This window comes from Vidua chalybeata, chromosome Z, assembly GCF_026979565.1.
Source record: "Vidua chalybeata isolate OUT-0048 chromosome Z, bVidCha1 merged haplotype, whole genome shotgun sequence".
Taxonomy (NCBI): domain Eukaryota; kingdom Metazoa; phylum Chordata; class Aves; order Passeriformes; family Viduidae; genus Vidua; species Vidua chalybeata.
In genome coordinates, this window is record NC_071570.1 from 37392265 (window position 1) to 37415665 (window position 23401).

The following is a 23401-nucleotide window of genomic DNA, read 5'->3' on the forward strand; positions in this document are numbered from 1 at the left end:
AAAAGTTATCAGAGGTGGATGGAGGAAGGGTGTCACGCTGCTTTTGGTGTTGAAGAATGCTGAGACCAGCCTGACTCAACTATTCAAAGTTAAACATCCTGAGGATGTGAGAAACAATATTTCCTGCCAGAAATTGGCACTGATGAGGATGTGGCCAAGTTCCTGAGAAATGAACCCGCAAATGACAATGCAGATAACTGAAGTAAAGCTGCTGAGGTAAAGGCTGATGAGCTGACACAGGTGACCTAGAAACATCTGGCTGACAATCACTTTGTATATGTGGTTTATATTCTATAAGAGCTCAGTCCTACTTTTTAATGGACACAGTTCTGACACCTCTCTTCCCTTTCCAGAGTGAGGGTATGAAGATTTCTCCCTTGAGTGGGAACACCCCTCAAGGTTACTTCCCTATGCCATTAGCATTGAGAAATTTTTAAAAATATACAATTTTTGCATAGACCAGAATTTCTGGTCTCGAACTGTTAAATTAATGACTATAACATAAGTAATATTGAAGGCTCTCTGAATTGGATTTAGGACCATTACTAGAATAAAATTGTCCAAACTTTCTTGCTGTCTGATGTATTTATCTATTTGCAAACACATTCAGGGGCTGTGTGTAGGGTAGGCAAGAGAAACCATTTCAGATTTAATCATTCACTTAGTCTGGAGTACTAGGGAAAGGAAGTGAAGGCATAGGAGTTGCCCATAACCTTCCTCTTCAACTGATGATCTCTCAATTTGAAAATACCCATCCAATAGTCACTCCTTCTCCAGGTTTATGTGTTTCTTTCAATGTAGAGTTGGAATGTGAATAAAAAAATTAATCCAGCTATAATCAGCAAAAAAAGAACTGTGGTCTTCAGTGTATAGAAAATACCCAATGCATAGAATGGAAGGCAAGTTAGTGGCAATGTTAAATGTGGCAATGTTAAATGGAAGGCAATGTTAGTGGCAAGTTAAATGCAATGTGAATGAGTGGTGAGAGTGGCTGGCAAGGCAAGCCAGAAGGCAGGATACATGGTCAAGGTAATTAGAGTTAAGAGACTCCTAGTTTTCTTCATATTCCTATAACAGGGTCTGGATGTGTGAAGAAGAACAAACGGATTTAATTTACAAGGTTATTGGAAATACAGACTTCGGAGGCCCGTTTAATGAGGGAGGCCTCGCTGCAAAGGTGCCACTCCTGACAAGCAGGCCCGTGCGCGCCTCCATCTCCCCGCTCCGCAGCCCAGCAGGGTCCGTTCCCCCCGGGCCGCCCGTGGGCCGGCCCGGCCTCCCCCGAGAGCCGCAGTGGTTGGTCCTGGGGCAGGGCGGGAGGGCACTCGGTGCGCCGTTCGCTTCCGAGTTCGGGCGCGGGCGGGCGCTCTGTGGTTGCTCCTCCCCGCCGGCGCTCTGGCGTGGCGCAGGCGGGCACTATGCGCAGGCTCGGCCCTTGCCTCAAGATGGCGGCGGTGGCGGATAAACAGAAACACGAGCACGGGCGGGTGAAGATCGGGCACTACATCCTGGGGGACACGCTGGGCGTCGGCACCTTCGGGAAAGTCAAAGGTGAGCGGGGCCGCGGGGTGATCGGCGGCCTGTCAGCGTGGCCCCGGCGCCGGGAGCGCCGCTCGGAGCGGGGCTTGCACGGGCTGAGTTGCCGGGGTGGGACTTGCGGTCCCGCTGCGGGAAGCGGCGGCTGAGGCAGAAACAGCTTCCTCATCTGTGCTTGCGGAAATAACCGCTGGGAGCTAAATGCTGCCTCTGTGTGGAACGACACCGGGCATGTAACGAAAGTAGAGAGTCTAAATCCTCGAGCGTCATATATTGCATTTTGATACTCAAGTACGAACTCTCGATGCCCTTGTAAGGAAGGCAAGATTTCTCTCTCAACAGAGAAATAAGCGTAAAAAGATGGGTCTGGGACTGTTGGATTATTTGGTAACACAGCTGATGTGCAGATACAGAAAACTTGATGTTTAATCCGCTTGACCAGTGGTTAACAAAGTTTTTTTTTTTCAGCTCAGATTTAAAAAAAATTCCAGTGTAGGGCTATGGATGCCATACTGCTTATTTGGAGGCTAGTAGAAATAAGGTAGGATTTAAACTTCCCCGTAGTGCCATTCACTGCAGGACTAAGCATTAGTTTTCCTGCCATGTTGCTTGTGAGAACTTCAAATACTGGGGCAAGCAAATAAAAAACATCCTTGCTCAAATGAGTAGAGCTAGTCTCAGGCTGTTTTCTTCATAACGGTTGTGGTTCTTAATAGGTGCATAAAAATCCCAGCTTTTTCCCCTCATGTAGATAATCCATTGTATGTGCTCTGCACAAGCTCTTTTAACTATTGATGAGTTCTGAAAAAAATATTAAGGTATAGTAAATAGGATGATAATTTGCTCTAGGAAAGCACTAAAAATATTTGGAAAGCACAGCCCTTCAAGTCTCTTTTTCAGGGGAAGCTTATAAAGAGACAGCCCCAGCCATTCGGGAGCAGTGACCCTCCCCTTCCCCCTCCCCCCCACCCCGTCTGCCAGTTCCCATTCTTTCCTGTGGGAGCTTAGTACTTCCTTGAGTAGAGAGAAAAAGAAGTAATAGAGCAGACAAGCATTAGGTTCTCTTTCCTCATGGAAGGACTGCTTTCTTGAGGGGAGGGGTCGAAGCTGTGGTTTTTTTGTGTTTTTTTTACCCAACACACCGCAGAAGACTGATGTACCATCAGTGTTCTACTATGATCCTAAATCTAGGAGAGCACTGTTATGCTACTGCTTTTCTTGTCCCCCTATGATGTACTGTGTTACTTTTGTCTTGCTTCAGCTGTGCTTAATAAAGAACATTTTATCTATGATGCACTGGTTTTCCTCTTGAGCATACATTTTCTTCATTTAATACCAGATCTGCAATTGTTTTTCCTGTTTTCATAATTTCCTTCTCTGGTGATATGGTTTCATCAATTGATACAAGGTGAAAAACATGTATTCACTTCTTAAAATTCAATTAGGATATACCTTGAGCTCACATGGTGTAGGGGGTCAGACATGGCTAAGTAAATGTTTTATTCTAACAGTGGTGGCAGCCTGAAAAAATTGAACTGGAAAATCTGTGCTTTATTTGGTAATTGTGAAAGGTCTCCTGCTATTGCTTTCTGATTAATTCATGCTGCTGATAGCTGTCACTGGTGTGATTCTGTCCAGTTTATAATTTTCACCTGTCTGTGCCACTCTGAATTGATTCTGAGTGACTTGGTTTACCTGATTGTGCCTCAGATGGAGAGTCGAAGAAATGGCTGTTCCTAGCCATCATCTAGGCAAAGCTAAAATGCCACTGAACTGAAAAGCCAATGTGGAAGAATACTGAATTTAAATAAATTGTATGAGACACATTCATGTTCTGACTTTACTAGAATTCAGTGTAAAACTTTTTTAAGCACTGCTGATGTTTTCTCCTGAAACTAGATGCAAAATTTTTTACAGATACTTTTTTTTTTTTTAATTATCTTTCATAAAAGGAAGAGTACTTGGGCTTCCAGTGGTCCATACTGAGACTATGAGGTATATTACTTAAGGCTCTAAATATACAATAATTGTTCCAGCTCTCTGTATCTAGAGTATCAACACTTCTGTATAGACTGCAAACCAAGTGGTCTCGGTCAAGGCAACAATAAGAGACACTTATGAACAAATGAACACTGTAGATCCCTATGGTATCTAATGTTGTGCAGCAAGGTGGCTTGGAATAGCATGAATTATTGTTGTTTAGGGTTTTTTCCCATGTTAGTGAAAACTTTTGTTTAGCTTATACTCCTAAAGACAGCTTCCCTCTGAGCTTTGGATTGGCTTTTTGGCCTGCTGAGAATTGTTTCATTAAGTACAACATACCCTTCAGATTTTTTTTTTTTTCTCTAAAAACTGTATTTCATGAGTATGTTGTATTTCGTCTGCATGACCTCAAAATAAGTTTTTTCCAATTGAAGAACTGTTGAACAAGATAGAGACTTGTCCTGTACTTCTACAGTTAATAATAAGTCGCTGCTGCTTTGAGACTCTGTCGCTGTTATGAAAATCTTGATGCTATGCAAAGCCACAGTGAAGTTTGAAGGCAATTAGTATTATCAGAAAAAAATATAGGAATATACTAGGTTTTGTAAATGAATTACCTTTTTTTTTCTTTTTTTTTTTTCAGAGATTATTTTGAAGGACTGATAGCTAGTTGAGGATTAGGGTGCGTTCCCTTTTATAGGTAAAACTTCGATCAAGTGGTAATGCAAAGTAGATTTTAGAAAGGTAACATTGGCTGCTTATGTTTCTACATGATGTTATCATCTGGGGTGACGCTTTCACTTCTGTCCTAATGTTGAATTCAAAAGTGTCAGCAGTCTGTTACTAGCTGGCATCTGCTGTTTTACTGGTAACAGATACCTTGAACTGTATCCAGGAAAGGCTACTTGTATCTTAAAAAGCTAGATTTGTTATAATTTCAAATGGGATAAAAGTAAGCCCAATGTTTCTGAAAGAATAATAGAGATTGAATTTGAAATGTCTTAAGCAAGAGAATAGGCTTTTTGGGATCTTTCTGCACCGGCACCGAACCACAGTATGTTTTCATTACAATAATTTATTCAGAACTGGTGGAGTTGAAGAAGCAGAAAATCTTGTTTTCTCCCAGTCAGTGAATAAAACTAAGGCATGAGGCTCACAGCCTTGAAGGCTATGACAGCTAGAATTGGTTTCAGTCAACTGCAAATGTTACTGTTTAATTACTTTGAAAGAAAAAAATGTTTTGAAAAACTCTTATGTGCTTTGCATATTGAACATAGATTGTAGCTAATAAATTACTTTTTAAATTTTTTTGAGTGCTAATGGAATTCCAGTCTAAGGTAGACTAATGAATCAGAAATATATCAAAGTGGCTTAAAAATGAGATTTTGTAGCCCAGTCCATATCAGAACTGCGTATTTATGTTCTAAACTGTAGACTTGGTCAAATATGTCTGTTATTTACTGTAATAAGCGCTTTCTTAAATGTACTTTGTACAGCAAAAGAAGATGCAGATTCACGTGTTTGACCAAAAGATTTTTGCTTGGTTTCTAAGAAGTTGTTTCTTACTAACAAAAACAAATGTTGCATTTTAACTTACTGATTAAAGTTGTGCGCTTTTTTTTTGCTTTTTTTTTGGTTTTTTTTTTTTTTTTTGGTTTTTTTTTTTTTGTTTTGTTTTTTTTCTTTTCTTTTTTTTCAAATACTCCTGGTGTATTTCTTTACCCATTATGGATGGGTAAAGACTTTACAATTAGAATAGTTGCTTTTCTCATTTTTATCGTTTTTTATGATGATTCTTTACTCCTGAAGGTTTGAACATAGGTGATATAATTTGTTTGGTTCCTTTAAACTTCTGTCACATTTGAAGAAAATAAAGGGAATGTGTTTGCTATGATTGTAGGTCTGGTTCAAAGCAAATAATTCTCATACATTTCTAGGCACTCACCTGCCACTGCTTTGTAGTGTTTCTAGAACTTGCTATGGATTGAGCTTTGTCCTGCATTCCTCAGTAGTGCAAATACGCTTGCCCAGCACTTTATTTACTGTGGCCATTGTTAGGTAATGGCCCCACTGAATGAGGGGATGTCTTTTCATCTTTGTCAGAGCTCTTCTACTTTTTCATGTACTAGACATTTCTCAGTGCAGCATTGTGATGGTTCTGGGTTTAATCCACTGTTTAGTTCCCTACAGGAATTTAGACTACTTAATTTTATAGGTGACTGTCTTCTTGTAAGAATAAGTATGCAGATGCTTATTATTATTATCTTCTGCCTCTCTGCTAAGAACTTCTCACTTGCATTGGTTTTTAGCTTGATATAGAAGCAGAAGGCAGCAGGAAGGTCTTTTGTGCTGGAATGAGATTTACAGATTGATGGGTGTTTGTTCTATCCAGATCATCTGTTGAACACAGGAAGATTTTTGTGAATCACTGCTGTTTAATCATAGCTTCCCATGGATCTATTTAAATAAAACTTGAAGCCCAAGGCTTATTTAAATTCTGGGTGAGGGTAGGCACCCAAATGAGTGAGTATTGTGATCAGCACAGTTCTGTTACAAATGTCGATTCACGTGGACAAGGGTGAGCCATGTGTGTGTCTGGAGAATCTGGCTTATCTTTGGAAGGTAGAAATCAGGGTGGCAAATGAATGGTATTTTAATCACTGCATGTGGCAGCCATGCAGGTAGGGAAGCCTTCTCGTAAAAGAGATACTTAGATTCTCAGTGTTCCATCTGTGATCGTGTTTTGGGTTTAAGAAAAATATTCTGACTTGTTGTGACTACTCCCAATAGCACTTGCAAAGTTAGGGACTTTAAGAGAGGTAACTTACTGTGAAATAGTTTACACTTTTTAGTTCCTCTGCTTAAAGAACAGTGAAACCATCCTTAGTTCCTTTGCCATTTCTAGGAATGCATGTTTGCATTGATTTTCCTTGTTTCTATTCTGTTTTTTGTGCATTTCTCATCACATTTGCCACTTATTTAACTAGAATACAGCTCTGGTGTTAACTGCACAGAATGTGGAGCTGTCAGACTGCTCCAAGGACAGATACATTTTTATAAGTAAACTGATCAGGTACTTACACTGGTAATTCAGAGCAATTGCTGAAGCAAGCTTCTTGAGGGAGCAATAGGAGTGATCCTTGCAGATGAAGTAGAAGAGGTACAGGAAAACGTGTTTGAGTAGGTTGCCAAATAAGCCAAAAGCTTGGAGTGACTTAGGGAGAGAAAATGCTCTCTCTAATTATCAAGGATGGCAGGCAGGGTTTGGGGATATGCTTTTTTTTTTTTTTTTTTTTTTTTTTTTTTTTTACCAGTATTGCAAAAAATGTTATGCTGCAAGACTTCTGCTGGTTAGGTTTAAGGAATTTCTTACATGTATACATCTTCTAATGATAGAATTGTGGGAGAAATTGGAGTAGGGCTGAAGAAATTCCATACCATCTGTTTTTCAACCACCCCAAAGATAATGGGGATATGTGGAATGCTAGTGTCTTAACTTGGCTACATTCTAAAAGGAGAAATAATGTCTTAACTGAGCAATTGAAAACCTTGACTAAATACTTCCTTGTTTCTTGCAGTTGGAAAACATGAGTTAACTGGGCATAAAGTTGCCGTGAAGATCCTGAATCGACAGAAGATTCGCAGCCTTGATGTTGTAGGCAAAATCCGCAGGGAGATTCAGAACCTCAAACTCTTCAGGCATCCTCATATAATTAAGCTGTAAGTTTTGATCTGAAATACATTTAAAGGGCAATACTACAAACAGTATCTTGTCAGAAAAATAACCAGCTTCGAAGTATGCAGCTGTGCCCTCTGTAATATGTTTTCACAAAGCTCATCTTTACTGCAGGCTGGAGAGTTTCCATTAGATCTTTGATTAGATATTCTTTGGACATGTGTATGAAAGGTAATGTCATGACAGATATTTCTGGTAGCAGTCATCTCTCAGTTTAGTGGCTACTTAATTTTACTTTTTGTGTTTACATTTGATCATTTTTTCCCTTGGAAAATGAGTTACTAAGAACAAGAGTGTAAAGGTCATTTCTATAGTAAGTTTATTGTATCTTCTCAAAGTGTTTTTAGTGATGTGCTGGTCAGTGATATATGTTTTTTCAGTGTAGGTGGTGCTCCGCAAGATTTTCTGAATTAAGGATGCAAAGTTTGATAAATATGACTGCTATTTCAGAAATCTTCAGTGTAGTTGTTACCCTTTGTCTAAATGTGGTATTTAAAATGTGCCTGATTACATCTCTTAGTTGACCAATAGTTCATCAGTGGATTTCAGAGTAAAACTATGTCCCAGAGTGGACCTGTCATGTCTCGTCTGTGGTAATAAATGATAAGTAAGGTTGATTTTCTTTGACTCTTAATTTCCTGTTAAAATAATCTGCACTTCCAGAGTGTGGATGACTTCCACTGTCTTAGTCATGATGTGGGTGGTTGTTTTATTGGTAGAATTTTGTCTAAAGACCCCACTGCCACTGGCAGATGCTATGTCTCTGCACTCCCTTTAATTTGGCAACAGCTGTTACACTGAAGCTAAATTACATTGTGTAAGGTCAACTTACCCACTTTTTCAGAGGGCTAGTTTTTAGAAGACCGTTGAGCTGATTTGCCAGCAAAATTGCTAGTGCTTTCAGTTAATCTATGAATGGGTCCAAAGGGCATACCTATAGCAGGAACAGAATAAGAAGTGTCAGTGCACCTAGTGACATACCAGGGTGAAAGAGGAATGTGTGCTTGTGGTGTTGCTAAACTGAAAACAGTTGAAAATTTTTTCTTTTGCACGTGGAATGCTGTAAACAATTTTTAGGTAAGGATATTAGAAAAAAAACAAAATCTCTGAAATTTTGATTTTGTCCTTAAACTTGTAATTTCAAAGCTTCAAAACTATGTTTTTAAAATTTAATTGAAGTAGAAAGGTGTAACAACCAGAGAGCAATACTCTTAAATATTAATATTCATCATTATTAAGAGGAATTTTTTCCTAGTCTCAAAGTATGTTTTTTCATTAATGGCAAATGAATTTTTTTGCATGTTAATGTTGAAAAGTGTGTATTTTTGCAACACTAGCAAAGTCCTTTTGAAGTCCTTTTCCAATGGATCAAGCTGTTGATGAGGCAGCATTGTCTTATACAGTCTTATAATCTTAAACAGTTTTAAAGAAATCACTTGTTCCTCTGAAAGAGCAAGGACTGATATTCCTCATAGGGATTACAAATTTTCTGCTAGTCTTTGCAATGGTGGCATCACACGGTGAAAGGAGAGTAAAAAGCTTCTGAAAAGTATTGTCATTCCAGAGGCTGTAGATTGATTGATAACTATTTTAAAGTATATTTTTTATCTGATTATTTGTATGACTTCAGTTTTAACTAAGAGTAAGTAGTGTTTTACTGACTGTGTAGACTAATAGATACCTTCTTTTATCAGGTACCAGGTCATCAGTACACCCACTGACATTTTCATGGTGATGGAATATGTTTCAGGAGGAGAACTGTTTGATTATATCTGTAAAAATGGAAGGGTAAGAAGTAGTCCAGCTCTGCAGATCAGTGACTTGCATTCTGTTACTGCATTTGCAACGTTCCTGTGTCACTCTACACTGAGGGGACAGTCTTTTGGGTATCTTTTTGGGTATCTTTGTCAGACTGATACAATAAAAAGTTTTCTTTTCTCAAAAGAATATTATTATTAGTGTAGCACAGGATTTATGATTAGAGTGGCACAGATTTCTATGAGCAGAATGAATATACTATAATTTATAAGTAGTGTACTACAGAATTTTTACACAACCTAACTTGGGATGTCTATTCACCTAGAGCCTCTGTAGGTTTGGTCAAATCTTAGTACATATTTTGCTGTATCCATATAACAGTCATAGTCTAGCCTTGGAAGTCATAGGGATGAACACAAGTCACTCAGTCCTCAGAGGAAGCAGAGGATGCTGGAGGTGTGTGTGGCCATTGAGAAGTCCTGGGTTTCATTCCCATTTAGGACTTGTAACTGATGTTAAAGACACTGCTCTGGCAGCTGTTGCAGTTCCATATACCATGACAGAATCATCCATCGCTCTGTGCCTGAGAACTAAATGCTGGTAAGGCAGCAGATAATCAGCCTGGCACCCTGGAATCTTGAGGGTGGTAGGGAGGGGAAGAAGAAAACTGGTTTGTTTATTTGTTTCACAGGACCTCCAGGGCCTGATAAAGGGGCAGAGAGCACAAACACATGACTTGCGTGGTAACAGAATGGCTGCTTGCCTCACTAAGTACTGTTAATTAAGCTAACCACATTATCATGGGCTGGGAGCAAGGGATACTGGTTACACCTTGTTAAATGTGGGTGTGTTTTCTTGTATTCAGTTTCAATTTTTCTGCTATCAATTAAAACATATTTTATGACTGTGGGGTTTTTTCTTTTGAAAATACAAATGGTTATATGTTAGCACATTCCACGTCTTTGTGTGGGACTTTGTCATGGCATTCTTCCTTTCTACTAATCTGTTAATTTACAGTGGCTGAGAATAAACCAGATGAATATGTACCCAGTTGGAGTAGCTGAAAACTGCTTCTTTAGTATATCCCACTATTAGAAAGCTACCACTGTCCCATTATTACTATCTTCTACTATTAGAACAGCTTTTGTGAAAGATCTGAAATTCCTTTTTACAAACTAGATGCATAGGATACTTCAGTTGCTAGGACAAAGTGATGTGGATTATGGGTCTTTGTAGGAAATGCCCACCTAAGTCTGCTGTTTGTGACTAGCTGCTGATAGCATAAATAGCATCTGAAAATTATAGTTTCTGTGCTGCATTTCAGCAGCTTTTGCCAGCTTAAATCTTGCGCTGTGCTTAAACATCAAACTGATAATTCCAGTTATACAAAGCTAAATGCTTGAGTGCTAATGTTTCTAGTAAGTGAGTAGCTAACATGTGCAAAACCCAATTTCAGAAGTGTCATTAAGAACTTTCAGTGACTTTCTGAGTAAGTGGGTATGTTTTGTTTGAGTCACTTTAGAGCTGTGGTACAAACAAAATGATGTAAGATATGAAGCTGCTTGCTACAAGTTCTGATAATCTGCTATATAAAGTATCAAATGATAAGTAGAATTGATAAGTTTAGGTCATGGGAAAGTTTCCTCTGGCTGGTAAAAATAAAAAACAAGTTAACTTCCACTGTCTCTTAATTATTTAAAATCTTTGTCTGTTTTAGCTTGATGAGAAGGAAAGTAGACGTCTGTTTCAGCAAATCCTTTCTGGTGTAGATTACTGTCACAGGCACATGGTAGTACATAGAGATCTGAAGCCTGAAAATGTGCTTCTGGATGCACACATGAATGCCAAGATAGCTGACTTTGGTAAGTATTGCTTTATATTTCTATCTGATTGCATTTCTGGTGTTACATCCTGTTAATAACAATAGGAAATATTAAGCAAAGTATGTATACTTTAATATCCTGGTGGTGGGATCACAACAGAAGAACATGAAGAAAATAGATGTAAAGCAAAATAATGTTCTTGCATATTTATTGAACTTATATTCCTCTCAAGCTTTCTTGCTTTCTCTTGAGGTATTTTCTGCAACTGGCTGAAATTGTGAACTGATTAGTTTGGTTTCACTTAACAACATTTTCTCTAAAATGCTAAGTAGACTTAGTTTCTGACCTTTCTTCTTCAAAACTCATTCCTTTTCTGTTTCACCATCTGTAAAATGTAGATGCTTAGGTCTCCTGGAAGAACAGTGCAGGGGCAATTCATCATCTTTAAGAAGCTACAGTGCTACAGAAAAATACACTAGTCTTCCTGATTTGTTTATGCTAGCTGTTCATGTCACAACTGCAGAGAAGCCTTGAAGCTAGGTCTTGGAACCATCTGAGTCAGGAAACCTCACCACATAAGCATAGTAAGGTATCCATACTGCTGTGTCATGACAGATCTCTTGTAGACATAGTGGATAATAACTGCTTATGTAAGTCTCCAGTGCAAGGTGTTAGGTAATGCTGAGTATTTGAAGTATGTTTTAAAAGTATGGTGTTCAACTGTGTGGGCCCTGGGAATCATATTGGTTTCTCATGTGAAGAAAATTTTTGGGTGAAATGGCTCACATGGTAAAGAAATGAAGTACAGTGACTTAAAAAATTTCCTGTAACTTAGCGTCAGCAAAACTGTAGCACTCATTTATTCATGAGCTTAATAAAAGCTTTTTTTGTATGTTAGAATATTAAAGCTAGCCAAGCTGTACTCTTTCCTCTCCATTTATTGCCTGCTGAGGCATAAAAGGGCATAATTCCTTCTTGGAGACTGAGTTCTTTGGCTTATGGTAGTCTTGATCATGCAGCCTCACTGAGGAAACTAGAAGAAATTTTCTACAGCTGTTAGACTAAGTGCTGGTGAATGCAGGTGGCCTGGTTCTAAAGCACAGTTCTGTTGCTTACAGAGTATCTGAAAAGCAAACTACTAACCTACAGTCATGCAGGAAACAGATGCATAGTGTAGGGTTGTAAATTGTAGTAAAGTCATGTTTACTCTTCAGCTCCCTTCTTCTGTGTAATCTCTAACAGAATTTTAGGGAATTCTGTGGTAGCATTTCCCACTTTGGCATTTTAGAAGCAAATGAGAATTTTAGTACTTTCTTGTTAATGATCAAAATCCTATCTTGCTATACTGCTTCCTCTCCCTTAGAGCAACTTTGTTCTCTGTCATGCCTGTGTCATCCAAATTTAACTGTTCTAGTCTAGGAATGAATATGTTCTCAAATATCTCTAGGCTGTGGGCAGTAATATATTGATGTTACTCATATTTCTGGTAAAATATATGGAGGATTATGTGACATGCTCATATAAAAATTCCATAATTCCAAATAATACTATTTCTTAACTGGAATAAATTTATTAATTTTCTAATTTGAATCACTAGTGGTTTGTTCTAGGTGGTATATGCAGTGTGAAATAATTTTGCTCCCTTAATTTTTAGTAGTTACTCTTATGCACTTTCAGGTCTATCAAATATGATGTCAGATGGAGAATTTTTAAGAACAAGCTGTGGTTCCCCTAACTATGCTGCACCAGAAGTAATTTCTGGAAGGTAGTTTCTTTTATATTGGATACATGTATGCATGTACTTCAGTCATGTTGCTGCTTGATTTTAAAGGGTACAAAACTAATTCAGTTGACAAGCTTGATGCTGAGAAACTGAGGGCTGTTAGTGGTATTGATGATTTTTAAAATGTTTAAAGCTTCTATGAGCTAGCTTTGAATAGTTCCTGTAAGGTAGAGGTGATGTCTAATGCCCTAAATGCATTGTGTGTATTATGCCTGAATTGCTTTAAAAATCTCATGTACAACTCAGATCTTTGAAGCTGAGGTTCAGAGTTACAGGCAGAGTCTGCTGTGAAGTTGAGTAGTAGTGAAATACCTGCTGCAGAGTAGATACTAATTTTGGAGGTAACTTCCCTTTTTGTAAGCCCGTGATTGTCCAATCTGCTTTCAGCTACCTACCCTAATATTGCCTTCTGTTGATTAGAGGCCAGATGTCTGTTTTACTCTGGCAGGGGCACAGAATATGTGACACGTTCTGTGATATGGACTTGTCTTAAACTTTTCAGCCACAATTTGGGGGATAACAGACTTTGCACAGATTCCTCTAAAACTTTGATAACAATATATATAATGTGGGCTTTCTTAGTAGTAGATGCATGTTTCTTTCAGTTTGCCATTGTGTGAAATTGCACTGTGGATTATTGTTACACATTAGAGAGGAAAAACTGTACTTGTGCCCTACTATATATTAGAAAGGGAAGAGTACTGAAGTTCAAGGGAGGCACAGAATAGAACTGAAATGATATAGTGCTTGCAAAATCAGTTGTCCCGAGTTCACATGCTTTTGATTACTGTGAGACAATGGAAAAATGACAGAAAACACATTTAAATGTATTAAACATAAATCACTAATAATTATTTTTTTCACAGGTTATATGCAGGTCCAGAAGTAGATATTTGGAGCAGTGGGGTTATTCTCTATGCTTTGTTATGCGGAACACTTCCATTTGATGATGATCATGTGCCAACCCTTTTTAAGAAGATATGTGATGGTATCTTTTATACCCCTCAGTACCTGAATCCATCTGTAATTAGTCTTTTGAAGCACATGCTGCAAGTGGATCCAATGAAAAGAGCAACCATCAGAGACATTAGGTAAAACACTTGCTGATGTCTGATCCAGATCCTGGAATTACAATAGCACAAATATGCAGAACAAAGAAGTTAGTCTTGTCCATGTTTTCTAGACTAAGATGAAAAAATCAGCTTTTGATGGCTTGGTTTTAGCTCTGATAGTGCTGATCTGCAGTAGACAATGAAGTATGTATTGGAGACCATAGTAAAACAAATTATTTATTTTATATATGGAAATTCTGAGACACTTTAGGTTTAAGACTGCCATAGCAAAGCTGTTTACTTGCATAATGGTTTGCAAAGATTACACTATATTGACTTCTCTGGGGGAAGAAAATTGTCTTTGCTGTTAGGAACCAGTGCTCTCTACTGTAAATGTCTCTTTAATCTGATAACTACTGCTTTTATTCATATTTCTTCAGGCTCTGAAAAGTTATTTGTTAAGACTGAATATTCCACATGTAAGGCACCAATTTCTAGTTTCAATGCACTGGCATGAATTTATATATGAATGGTAATTACTTCACCAAGTACTGATAAGTGTAAAGTTTGTAGGTAAGAGAGAGTCATCATGGGCTCCAGATTCCAAGAGATGATTCTGGAGAAGTTGATTGTGCTGACAAACATGCACTGGATCAAAAAAAAAAGATAGATGAGACAAATGTACTTTATGCAGCAGCTTAATTTTCTTTGCAAGAAGCTCTAAGAATGTTGCTATAAAACCATAGTGAAAATGCTGCTCCTTTTAGGGTTGGAAGTTAGGAAATCAGCATTGTTTGCTTTCTCAGTGAAACAAAAAATGTGGCACACTTATCCCTTACTACTTTATTACAATGGGAAGTACTTCCTTGCAGAGACGAAAGCACTGTGAGAACTAAGCACTGTAAAACTTGACTGGTTGGGAACTTAACTTACCTCAGTTGTGTTAAATAAATAGTGTGTGGAAAAGAAGTGGTGTAAAACAGATGTTGAAAAATGTTGATTACAGAACATGTATGGAATTTGAATACAAAACAGCTCTGTCCTATTATCCGTATGACATGTCACCTCACAGTTTAAGGGACAAACTGAGTTGAATACCTTAATTCTTCTAGGGGTTGTATTATGTGCATGCAAGGGGAAAGGCTTGGTGCCATGAATAGTAACAATATTCATCTGGGTTCAGTCATCCCAGCTATGGCTGAGCCTTTGTTGTGGTATGGGAACACATTTTTCTGCTTCCAAATTAATTTTTCTGATTAAACTATATTTTGCTCAGCACATTTGTGCTGAGGCAGTGTTCTCAGGATCACACGGAGTAGCGCTTACTGTACTGTGCTCATTTGGGCTGGAAGAGAGTTGAATTTTTTCACAGTAACTGTGTTTTGAATTTGGACTGAAAATAGTCTTGCTGACAGGTGGATGTTGTAGTTACTGCTGAGCAGGGCTTGCACAGAGCCAAAGTCTTTTCTGCTTATTACATTGTCCCAACAGAGCAGGCTGGAGGTGCACAAGCAATTGAGAGGGGACACTGCTGGAGCAGCTGACCCCAGCTGACCACAGGCATATTCCATACCATATGGGGTCATACTCTGCAGTAAAAATAAGAGGAAGGCTGATCTGCTGGTCATCAAAAATTTTGTGATGAGCAATTGTTTTTATCTGCATTACTTGTCTTTCTTGTGTTTCCTTGTCACCCCTCTTGTGTTTTTTGATTTTTTTTTTTGCTTAGAATTTAAAAAAAAATGCTAATAATTAAACTGTTTTTGTCTCAATCCTCAAGTTTTTTGCACTTCTACTCTTCCGATTCTGCCCCTTATCTCACTGGAGAGGACCAAGCAAGTGGCTGTGTTGTGCTTAGTTGCTGGCTGGGGTAGCAGTCCTGTTTGATATCCAGTGTGGGGCTTGAAGGTGTTGAGATAAAAACAGATTTGAACAGAGCATATTAGGTAAAATAATTATAAATTCTATCTGTATAATGATTGTTTGTCAGAATATTGATTTTTCTGTTCTCAATATTGATTTATCTGATCTCTTCCATGTTCCATTTTTTGCTGTACATGTTGAAGATTTGGTTTTTTTTTTTTTTGCAATTTGATGTGCTATGTACTGCTTAGTGACTTTTTTTTTGGTTGGGTGGTTTTTTGTTTTTTGGAGGGGTTTTTGGGGGGGGGTTTGTTGTTTTTGGTGTTTTTTGGGTTTTTGTTTGTTTGTTTGTTGAGGGTTTTTTTAATTAGAACATTGGCCTTGAGCTTAATTTGGTATTTGGGCTCTGTACTGAAGCTGTGGCTGTCCTTTGAGTACCATCTCAGGGAGACAATTAACAATTATATATCTTTGTTTTACATTATATATCTTATTTTTTTTCTGTGGAGCAAATACAGAATGGCACCTTCACTATATTCTTCTGTGATGTTTTCTCCATCATTGCCATAACTTCAGTATCTTGAATATCCTTGGGCAGTCAAAATATTTCTACTGGTACTTCTTATGAGCATAGTTTAGGCTTTTTGGAAGATTAACAACCTGTTTTGGAACATCTCCCAGGCCTCACAGCAGTGTGGTTATGGGTGGTAAGGCATATGGGAGAAAATGTGCAGGTAGGACATGAGAGAAATTGCATTTCATCATGAAGCGATAGAATGTTTGAAAGAAAGATGCTGTTGCAAGGAGGCCTGGCTTATAACACCGTGTTGGGACCTGGCCTGCTCCCATTGAACACTGCTCAATACTAATCAGCACTCTCAAGGAGAAGAGGGGATTTCTGGGTCTGAAAACATATCAACTGACACTTTGGCTAAGACAAAAACCCAGCTTTCAACGATATCATTTACTCCTATAATTAAAAATAAACAACTAAAGAAAAAATAATCTCGATTGGTCGGGAATGAAGAAGCGTCTAGGAGGGAACAGGAGGGGCAATCAGAAGGATCAGCCCTTTCTGCAGCAAAACAGTCACAAGAATAGGAGGAGGAAGGTACTGAGATTATAAATGAGAAAGTGACCACCTGATTCCTATACCTAGGCAATTTATGAGATAGCAAAAATATTTTTTTCAGTTTCCTGCAAAATGTCTAGTAAAATCTTGTTCAGACAGTGATTACTTTATGTACTGTTTTATTGTCTGTGCTACAAGGGGTTTTGGACTGGCAACCATTATTCTTTCTTCCAGCAGAGACTAAAATTCATTTTATATTTTAAAGGAATTTCCTGTTAAAAATGTTTTCTTTACTTACATATACTCAGAATTTTTTTATTTTTAAATCTAGGGAACATGAATGGTTTAAGCAGGATCTTCCAAAATACTTGTTTCCTGAAGATCCATCTTATAGCTCTACAATGATTGACGATGAAGCCTTAAAAGAAGTGTGTGAGAAGTTCGAATGTACTGAAGAGGAAGTGCTAAGTTGTCTGTACAGCCGAAATCATCAGGACCCTCTAGCTGTTGCTTATCACCTTATTATAGATAACAGAAGAATAATGAACGAGGCCAAAGACTTCTACTTGGCCACAAGTCCACCAGATTCTTTTCTGGATGATCACCACCTGTCTCGCCCTCACCCTGAACGAGTGCCATTTTTAGTAGCTGAAGCACCACGTCCTCGCCACACCCTTGATGAGCTGAATCCACAGAAGTCAAAACACCAAGGTGTAAGACGGGCTAAATGGCACTTGGGAATACGGAGTCAGAGTCGACCAAATGATATCATGGCTGAAGTTTGTAGAGCAATTAAACAACTGGATTATGAATGGAAGGTAACAAAATAGAGGATCTTTACCGTAAACAACAATGCATTTTGGTTTGAGCTGTGTAGTTACATAGCCCAGACATCTGAAATTGTTTTCATATTCTGGCATTAATCTCATGTGCCTGTCCTGTCTGTGTTTGCTGTGCCAGAAGGGTTTTGGGGGGAGAATGTACATGCTGACAGGGAAAAAAAAGTCATGCTAAAGTTTTCTCTTGGGGCTGTCGGAATGTATTTCTCTTGGCTAAAAAAAACCCCAACAACCCTCAAATCCAACAGGTAATGAAATCTGAAATCACTTGATATATACTAGTGAGTTGAAAGAACAAAAACACTATGCAGTGATTTTCAAGCAGTTCTGGTTAACTGACTCAAATCTCTTTCATACTAGGTTGTAAATCCGTATTATCTGCGTGTTCGGAGGAAGAATCCAGTAACAAGTGCATATTCCAAAATGAGTCTCCAGTTGTATCAGGTGGACAGCAGAACATACTTACTGGACTTCCGTAGTATTGATGGTATGTGAAGAGTTACTTAAGTTAAATGAGTTGTAGGGGAAATCATTCTTCTTGCAAACATGTCTTTATTTACTTATTTAGAAGTGAAGTGTTGCCCTTTTTTTATTTTAAACAAATCTAACCTGTGTTAGTGTTTTCTTATTCCTTCCTGAAGTAGTATTCCTGTGATACATGCTTTGCTGCTGCATCCATTTGTTTTTTTGCTATATCAGCTCCTGAGGAGATCCATTTTTTGTCTGCATCAGAATACCAGTAGTGCAGAAGGGGACAGGATTGTTGGAGGTGAGATTGGGACCAACTTAAGCTGCCTTTGGAGCCTCACCCCAAATTTAAACATTAATTTAGATCTGAAGTAAGCATGTGAACAGTGTTTTCTAGTGAAGATAAGCATGACATCTAGGCATTTAAATTTGACTTGGACTGTACCTTGCTGTACCGGGTCTGACTGAGATGGAGTTAGTTTTCTTCCTTGCAGCCTACATGGTGCTGTTTTGGATCTGTGACTAAAAAGGTATTGATAACACACTGCAGCTGAGTGTTGCTCAGCAGCACTGGCATAGTATCCAGCCTTTCTTTTTCTACACTGTTGTGTTGGGAGGGGAGCAACAGCTCTGCAGAGCTGAGCCATATTGAACAAAGGGACATTCAATGATATATTATGTTATGCCTAGCAAAGAAAGGGCTTTGGGGGAAGGTAACCTTGAGACTGGCTGGGCATCAGACTTCTTTGGAGATAGTGAGTGGTTGCCTTTGCATCACTTTCCCCGCCCCACACTTTACTTAAAACTGTTTATTTCTACCCATGAGTTTTCTCACTTTTGCCATTCCAATTTTCTTCCCCTTTGAGATATCAGCTGCAAGGCAAAGTTAACGCACCAGTTCTACTAGTGGCTAAAATTTGAGGTAGAAATTTTGTGCTTGCAGGAACTAAAATCTTGAAAGCAGTTAGTTTAACCTGTACAAAAATATATTTTATGGAGTAACATTAACACAGTATACAAAGCCCGGTTAGATGAAGTGAGCATAGGAGCTAATAGAGGCTGAACACTTGTTTGTGGGCATAGTAGACTAAAGGAAAATTACCTACAGCCACTGGTGTATATGACATACCTAGGAAAACATTGAGTGGAAAAAACAATTTTTTTTTTTTTGGACTGCTTAGAGCCATGCAGCTGTGGGAGGGCAGCCTGCTACAGTCCTGGTTTCTACTTTTGAGGAAATACAACCCAAGGGCACAGATTTGTTGTATCTCTTCCAATAGCTAAACTTACTTGACATTCCTTCTCTCTGCCATGGTTAATGGTTCTTTGTTCCTCTTAAAAATTTGTAAATTTAAGTAGCTTCGTGTAAACAAGAGAGATTGCTTTTTCATCGATTTCTCCTGAAATAATTTTTCAGGAGCCAGCTTAGAGCCAAGTTAATGTTCAGTATTTAAAATAAGAATAGAGATGCTTCAGCAGAACACTACTATTGAGATGAAACCATTTTTTCTTCATACTGAAGGTAAAGATAAGTTGCTGCAGCCTAAATATACATTCTATGGTAACAAACTTACAAAAGAGAAGAATAAATGAATGCAGATGCTAACAAGTATAATGTTGTCATGAATTATCATAAAATACAAATAATAACAATATATAAATACAGAAAAGAGAACAAAAATAGAATAAAAATAAAGTAGACTATAGAAAAAACATCTACAAACTGCTATTGAACTTAATCTTATGATGCTGACCTGTTTTTGAGTAACCTAAATTGAACAAGTGGCTGCTGAAATCAGTTCATAAAAAATACAATTAGTATTAGTCTGAACTAGATGTAAATCGTTCTGATGTACAGCTCAGAGCACATAAAGAATTAGCATAAGAACATTTGCTGTTGTGCTACTATGTATGCAAGCTTTTATTTTGTATCAAATACTGTTTGCAAAAGCTGTTCATTTGTTAATCAAGACTTTAAAAGACAAGATTTTGAAGTGTGAGAAGGGGAAGATATTTGCTCTTCCTAGAACTGATTTGATACTGCTACCAAATTTTCCTCTTCTCTTCCCTTGTTCCCAGATGAAATTGCTGAAGTGAAGTCTGGGACTGCAACTCCACAGAGATCAGGTTCTGTGAGCAACTATAAATCTTGTCCAAAAGATTCAGATGCTGATGCTCAAGGAAAATCTGCGGATACATCCCTTACCTCATCAGTGAACTCTTCACTTGACTCTTCCACAGCTGACGTAACTCCAAGACCAGGGAGTCACACCATTGAGTTTTTTGAGATGTGTGCAAATCTTATTAAAATACTTGCACAGTAATTTTGAAGATGGGCTTATTTCTTTTAGAGCAATAAGCATGCCTAAATCATAGTCAGATGCTTCCAGTTAGAATCAAGTGAAATTAACTAAGACGCTGAAAAAGCTAGCCACAGAATGCAATTTGCATGGGGATTAAAATTATTATGGGCAGTTAACATGTATTATTTTGAAGCTGGAGTGAATTCTGATTGCCTGCTGTCCAATAGCACGACACAGGTACAGGAAATAACATGCCCTTTGGGTAATGTTTGTAACATTTTACCTTGAGTGCAAAATAGGCTGCCTATAACATTTAAACTAGATGGACCTCTTTGTTTTTTTTATCTAGTTATACATATATCTGATGCACTGTAAGTTAACATACACGTACTAGTTCAGTGATCTCAGTATGACTTGTTGGTCACCCTCTGCAGTTGTGACTCAGAACTATCAGCATCTCCTAACAGATGTTAATGTGTTAAAACTGCTATGTTTCTTCCCCCTTATTTGACAAAAAATAATAAAGAATGCTATGATGTCTTACAATGTACTACTTTTAACAAAAGTGTTATTAAAGGCATGCACATCTGGCCAGTTGGAAATGTGTAGGTGGTCTGTAATGAATTGAGGGTGAAAATTCTGGGGACAGTGAGTAGAATGATTGAGTCCATAACAGTGGCAGGAGACTTAATGCTGAGAAGACGTGGCATCCCATGGCTAAACCAAAATGTTGCTTTGCAGAGAAACTCTGAGGAAGCTCCTCCTTGTCTGTACATGTTATCTTAGTGTGGTAGCAGCACAGCAGCTCCCCACTGCTACTGCAGGCTGAGAATCCTTTTCCTTAGAAACGTGTCCCTGTAGGTAAGAGCAGAGCCTGAGGGCTGTTTCATGCTATTCCAGAATCTGAAATTTACAGGTTTTTAATATATATGTTCATACTTTGATACAGTTGGTTATCATGTTAATTTATGATATACTACATAATATTCAGTATGAACTGAAAACCACATACTCAAGTTTCTAATTTTTCCTAGGCAACCTTTATAGGAAACTTAGCTATTTAATGTAACTGAATTAAACAGTCTACTTTTCAGTTGAGCATTGAAAACTGATCATGACAACTTGAGTGCTAGAGTTTTTAATAGTAGATTGCAATTCCCCATAATAAAAGTCCTTCTGCGTTTATGGTTTTTGCAGCATTTCAGGAAAAAACCTGAACTTTGTATGTTAAAATCACAGGTAGTACTTGCATAAAAATCTTTAGTCTCTTTAAATTGGATATAATTAGCCATTGTTCCATTTTCATCTGGCACGTAGAAGACATAAACAGTCATAAAATACTTAGTTTTGCATTCAAGACTTAATGCTTGCTTCAAAATAATATTCTTAACCTACATAGTTTCAAAGATTGCTCCCCTATGAAGAGGCTGGAACTCCAGGCATTACTACGAACAGTGAAACCTGGGCTCTTCACATGGATGGAAATTCTTACCAATTGCTGAGATTTTATCCATGGGAAGCTGCTAGCTACAGATATAGGAACAGTTTAAATCCTGGCCAGCTGGGTGCAGTTCAGAAATTCACATGCAAAGAATCTGAAGAAACAAGGCTATTTTTAAGCCCCTGAAATGCTGTAACTGTGTTTTGGACTCTGGGATTGTGAGGTCTGTCTAATAGGTGGGTACAAGTTTACATCTTCATTTTTTTTATGCTCATATGTCACAAATGGTCCCTGTAGGCACATTGGCTGTATCACTGTACCTTAAAGTGGAAGATTTTCCAAAGTGGAAGTTAGTCTCAGAAGTTGAACTCCAAAACTTTAAGATGCCAATGTGAGGGACCAGTTGCAAATCCTAGAAAGAAGTCCTGTCTTTAGTCTTGTAAGAATTGGTACTGATGTACTGAATAAATCAATGTGTTCATTTTTGTTACCCTGTATTTTGGAATTATTAAGTATTGCACTTGTATAAACACTACAAACGCACAGGTTTTTAAATTGTAGCAATTCCTCATCTGGGAATTGGTTTGGGATCACTTGCATCTATTAAACTATTTATAAATGCTGTCTGGTCCTTGCAATGCTGACAACACATTCAAGGTGTAAAGATGCAAAATAGTTCTTAATTTTATATACCTTTTCAGCCCTCTTGTGCTTTAAGACAACCTTGGTTTGTCCTTAGTTTTGGTATCAGAAAATTAAAGCAAGTTTCTGCAGAAGTGTACAATATATGTAGTTGTAAATAAAAGTACATTTTTATAGTAGATCAATTTTGATGGCCAAAGGTTTTCTGATTGAATTGAGATTTTTATAGGGAAGGGGAGGGGTAGAAAGGGGCACTAACAACCAAGTTGAACCGAGTTGCCTGTTGTGTGGCTTTCCTATGCTTTCTACATCTTGCTGTTGAAATTGCTTTCTTCACATGTTCCTACTGATCTTGCAGACCTTTAGGATTGCACTAGAAGCTGCCAATAGGCTGTGAAATGAAACTTCACTAAGAGAGCTGCCAGAGTTGTAAGGTAGCTTATGCAGATATACACAAACTCATAAAGTGTGTTACTCTATTCCCAAGCTTACTCTTGTTGGAGTACAATGAGTTACCTTGTCTTTGTATTGTAATTTTTTCTGTAACATGGATGAAGCTGGGCTGTCCATGTGCAATATAAATCACTAGGTAATGGATAAAAATTCATCTCGGTGGTGCAATATGAAGAAAAAAATCCTTTCATGTTTGTCTTGATATGAGTGTTTAATACAAACTTTGAGCTAAATTTTATTTTACCAGTTGATTACCATTGTAAGATACGAAGTCCTGTTCTTTAACAAAGATGTGCCTATTTCCTGTTAATTTCTTTTGACAAAGCTGAATGGCAAAATTGCTTGTTTCTAACTGTATAACTTTTTAAACTTTCAAAACTAAAACCTAAGTAAACATGAAACACTGAACCATCTTGTTTGAAACTGTACTTGCTGATTTCTAGTATTATATGTAAGTGGACAAGAACTGTTACACTCATTTTAAAAACAGCAGCTCTTACAGTTATAGAAAAAGCAGCAACATGACAAAAATTACAGCAGATTTCCCAGCCGGACAGGCTGGTGCACCAGCTATACTCACCTGATCCAGCTGACCCTTTCCCCCTCAATCTTGTAAACTTTTGCTGCAGGAAAGGAATTTGAGACGGAA

General features: G+C 38.0%; 1 protein-coding gene across 1 annotated transcript; it reads left to right on the top strand.

Annotated features, from left to right (window-relative positions):
* Positions 1 to 1154: 1154 nt before the first annotated feature.
* On the top strand, positions 1155 to 23160 carry PRKAA1 (protein kinase AMP-activated catalytic subunit alpha 1). Its single transcript, XM_053968832.1, is given in 9 exon segments — positions 1155 to 1551; positions 7098 to 7239; positions 8950 to 9043; positions 10731 to 10875; positions 12514 to 12601; positions 13486 to 13710; positions 16938 to 17424; positions 17806 to 17932; positions 19993 to 23160. Coding segments are annotated over 9 exon segments (1950 nt in total). The 3' UTR covers positions 20238 to 23160.
* The last annotated feature ends 241 nt before the right edge of the window (positions 23161 to 23401 follow it).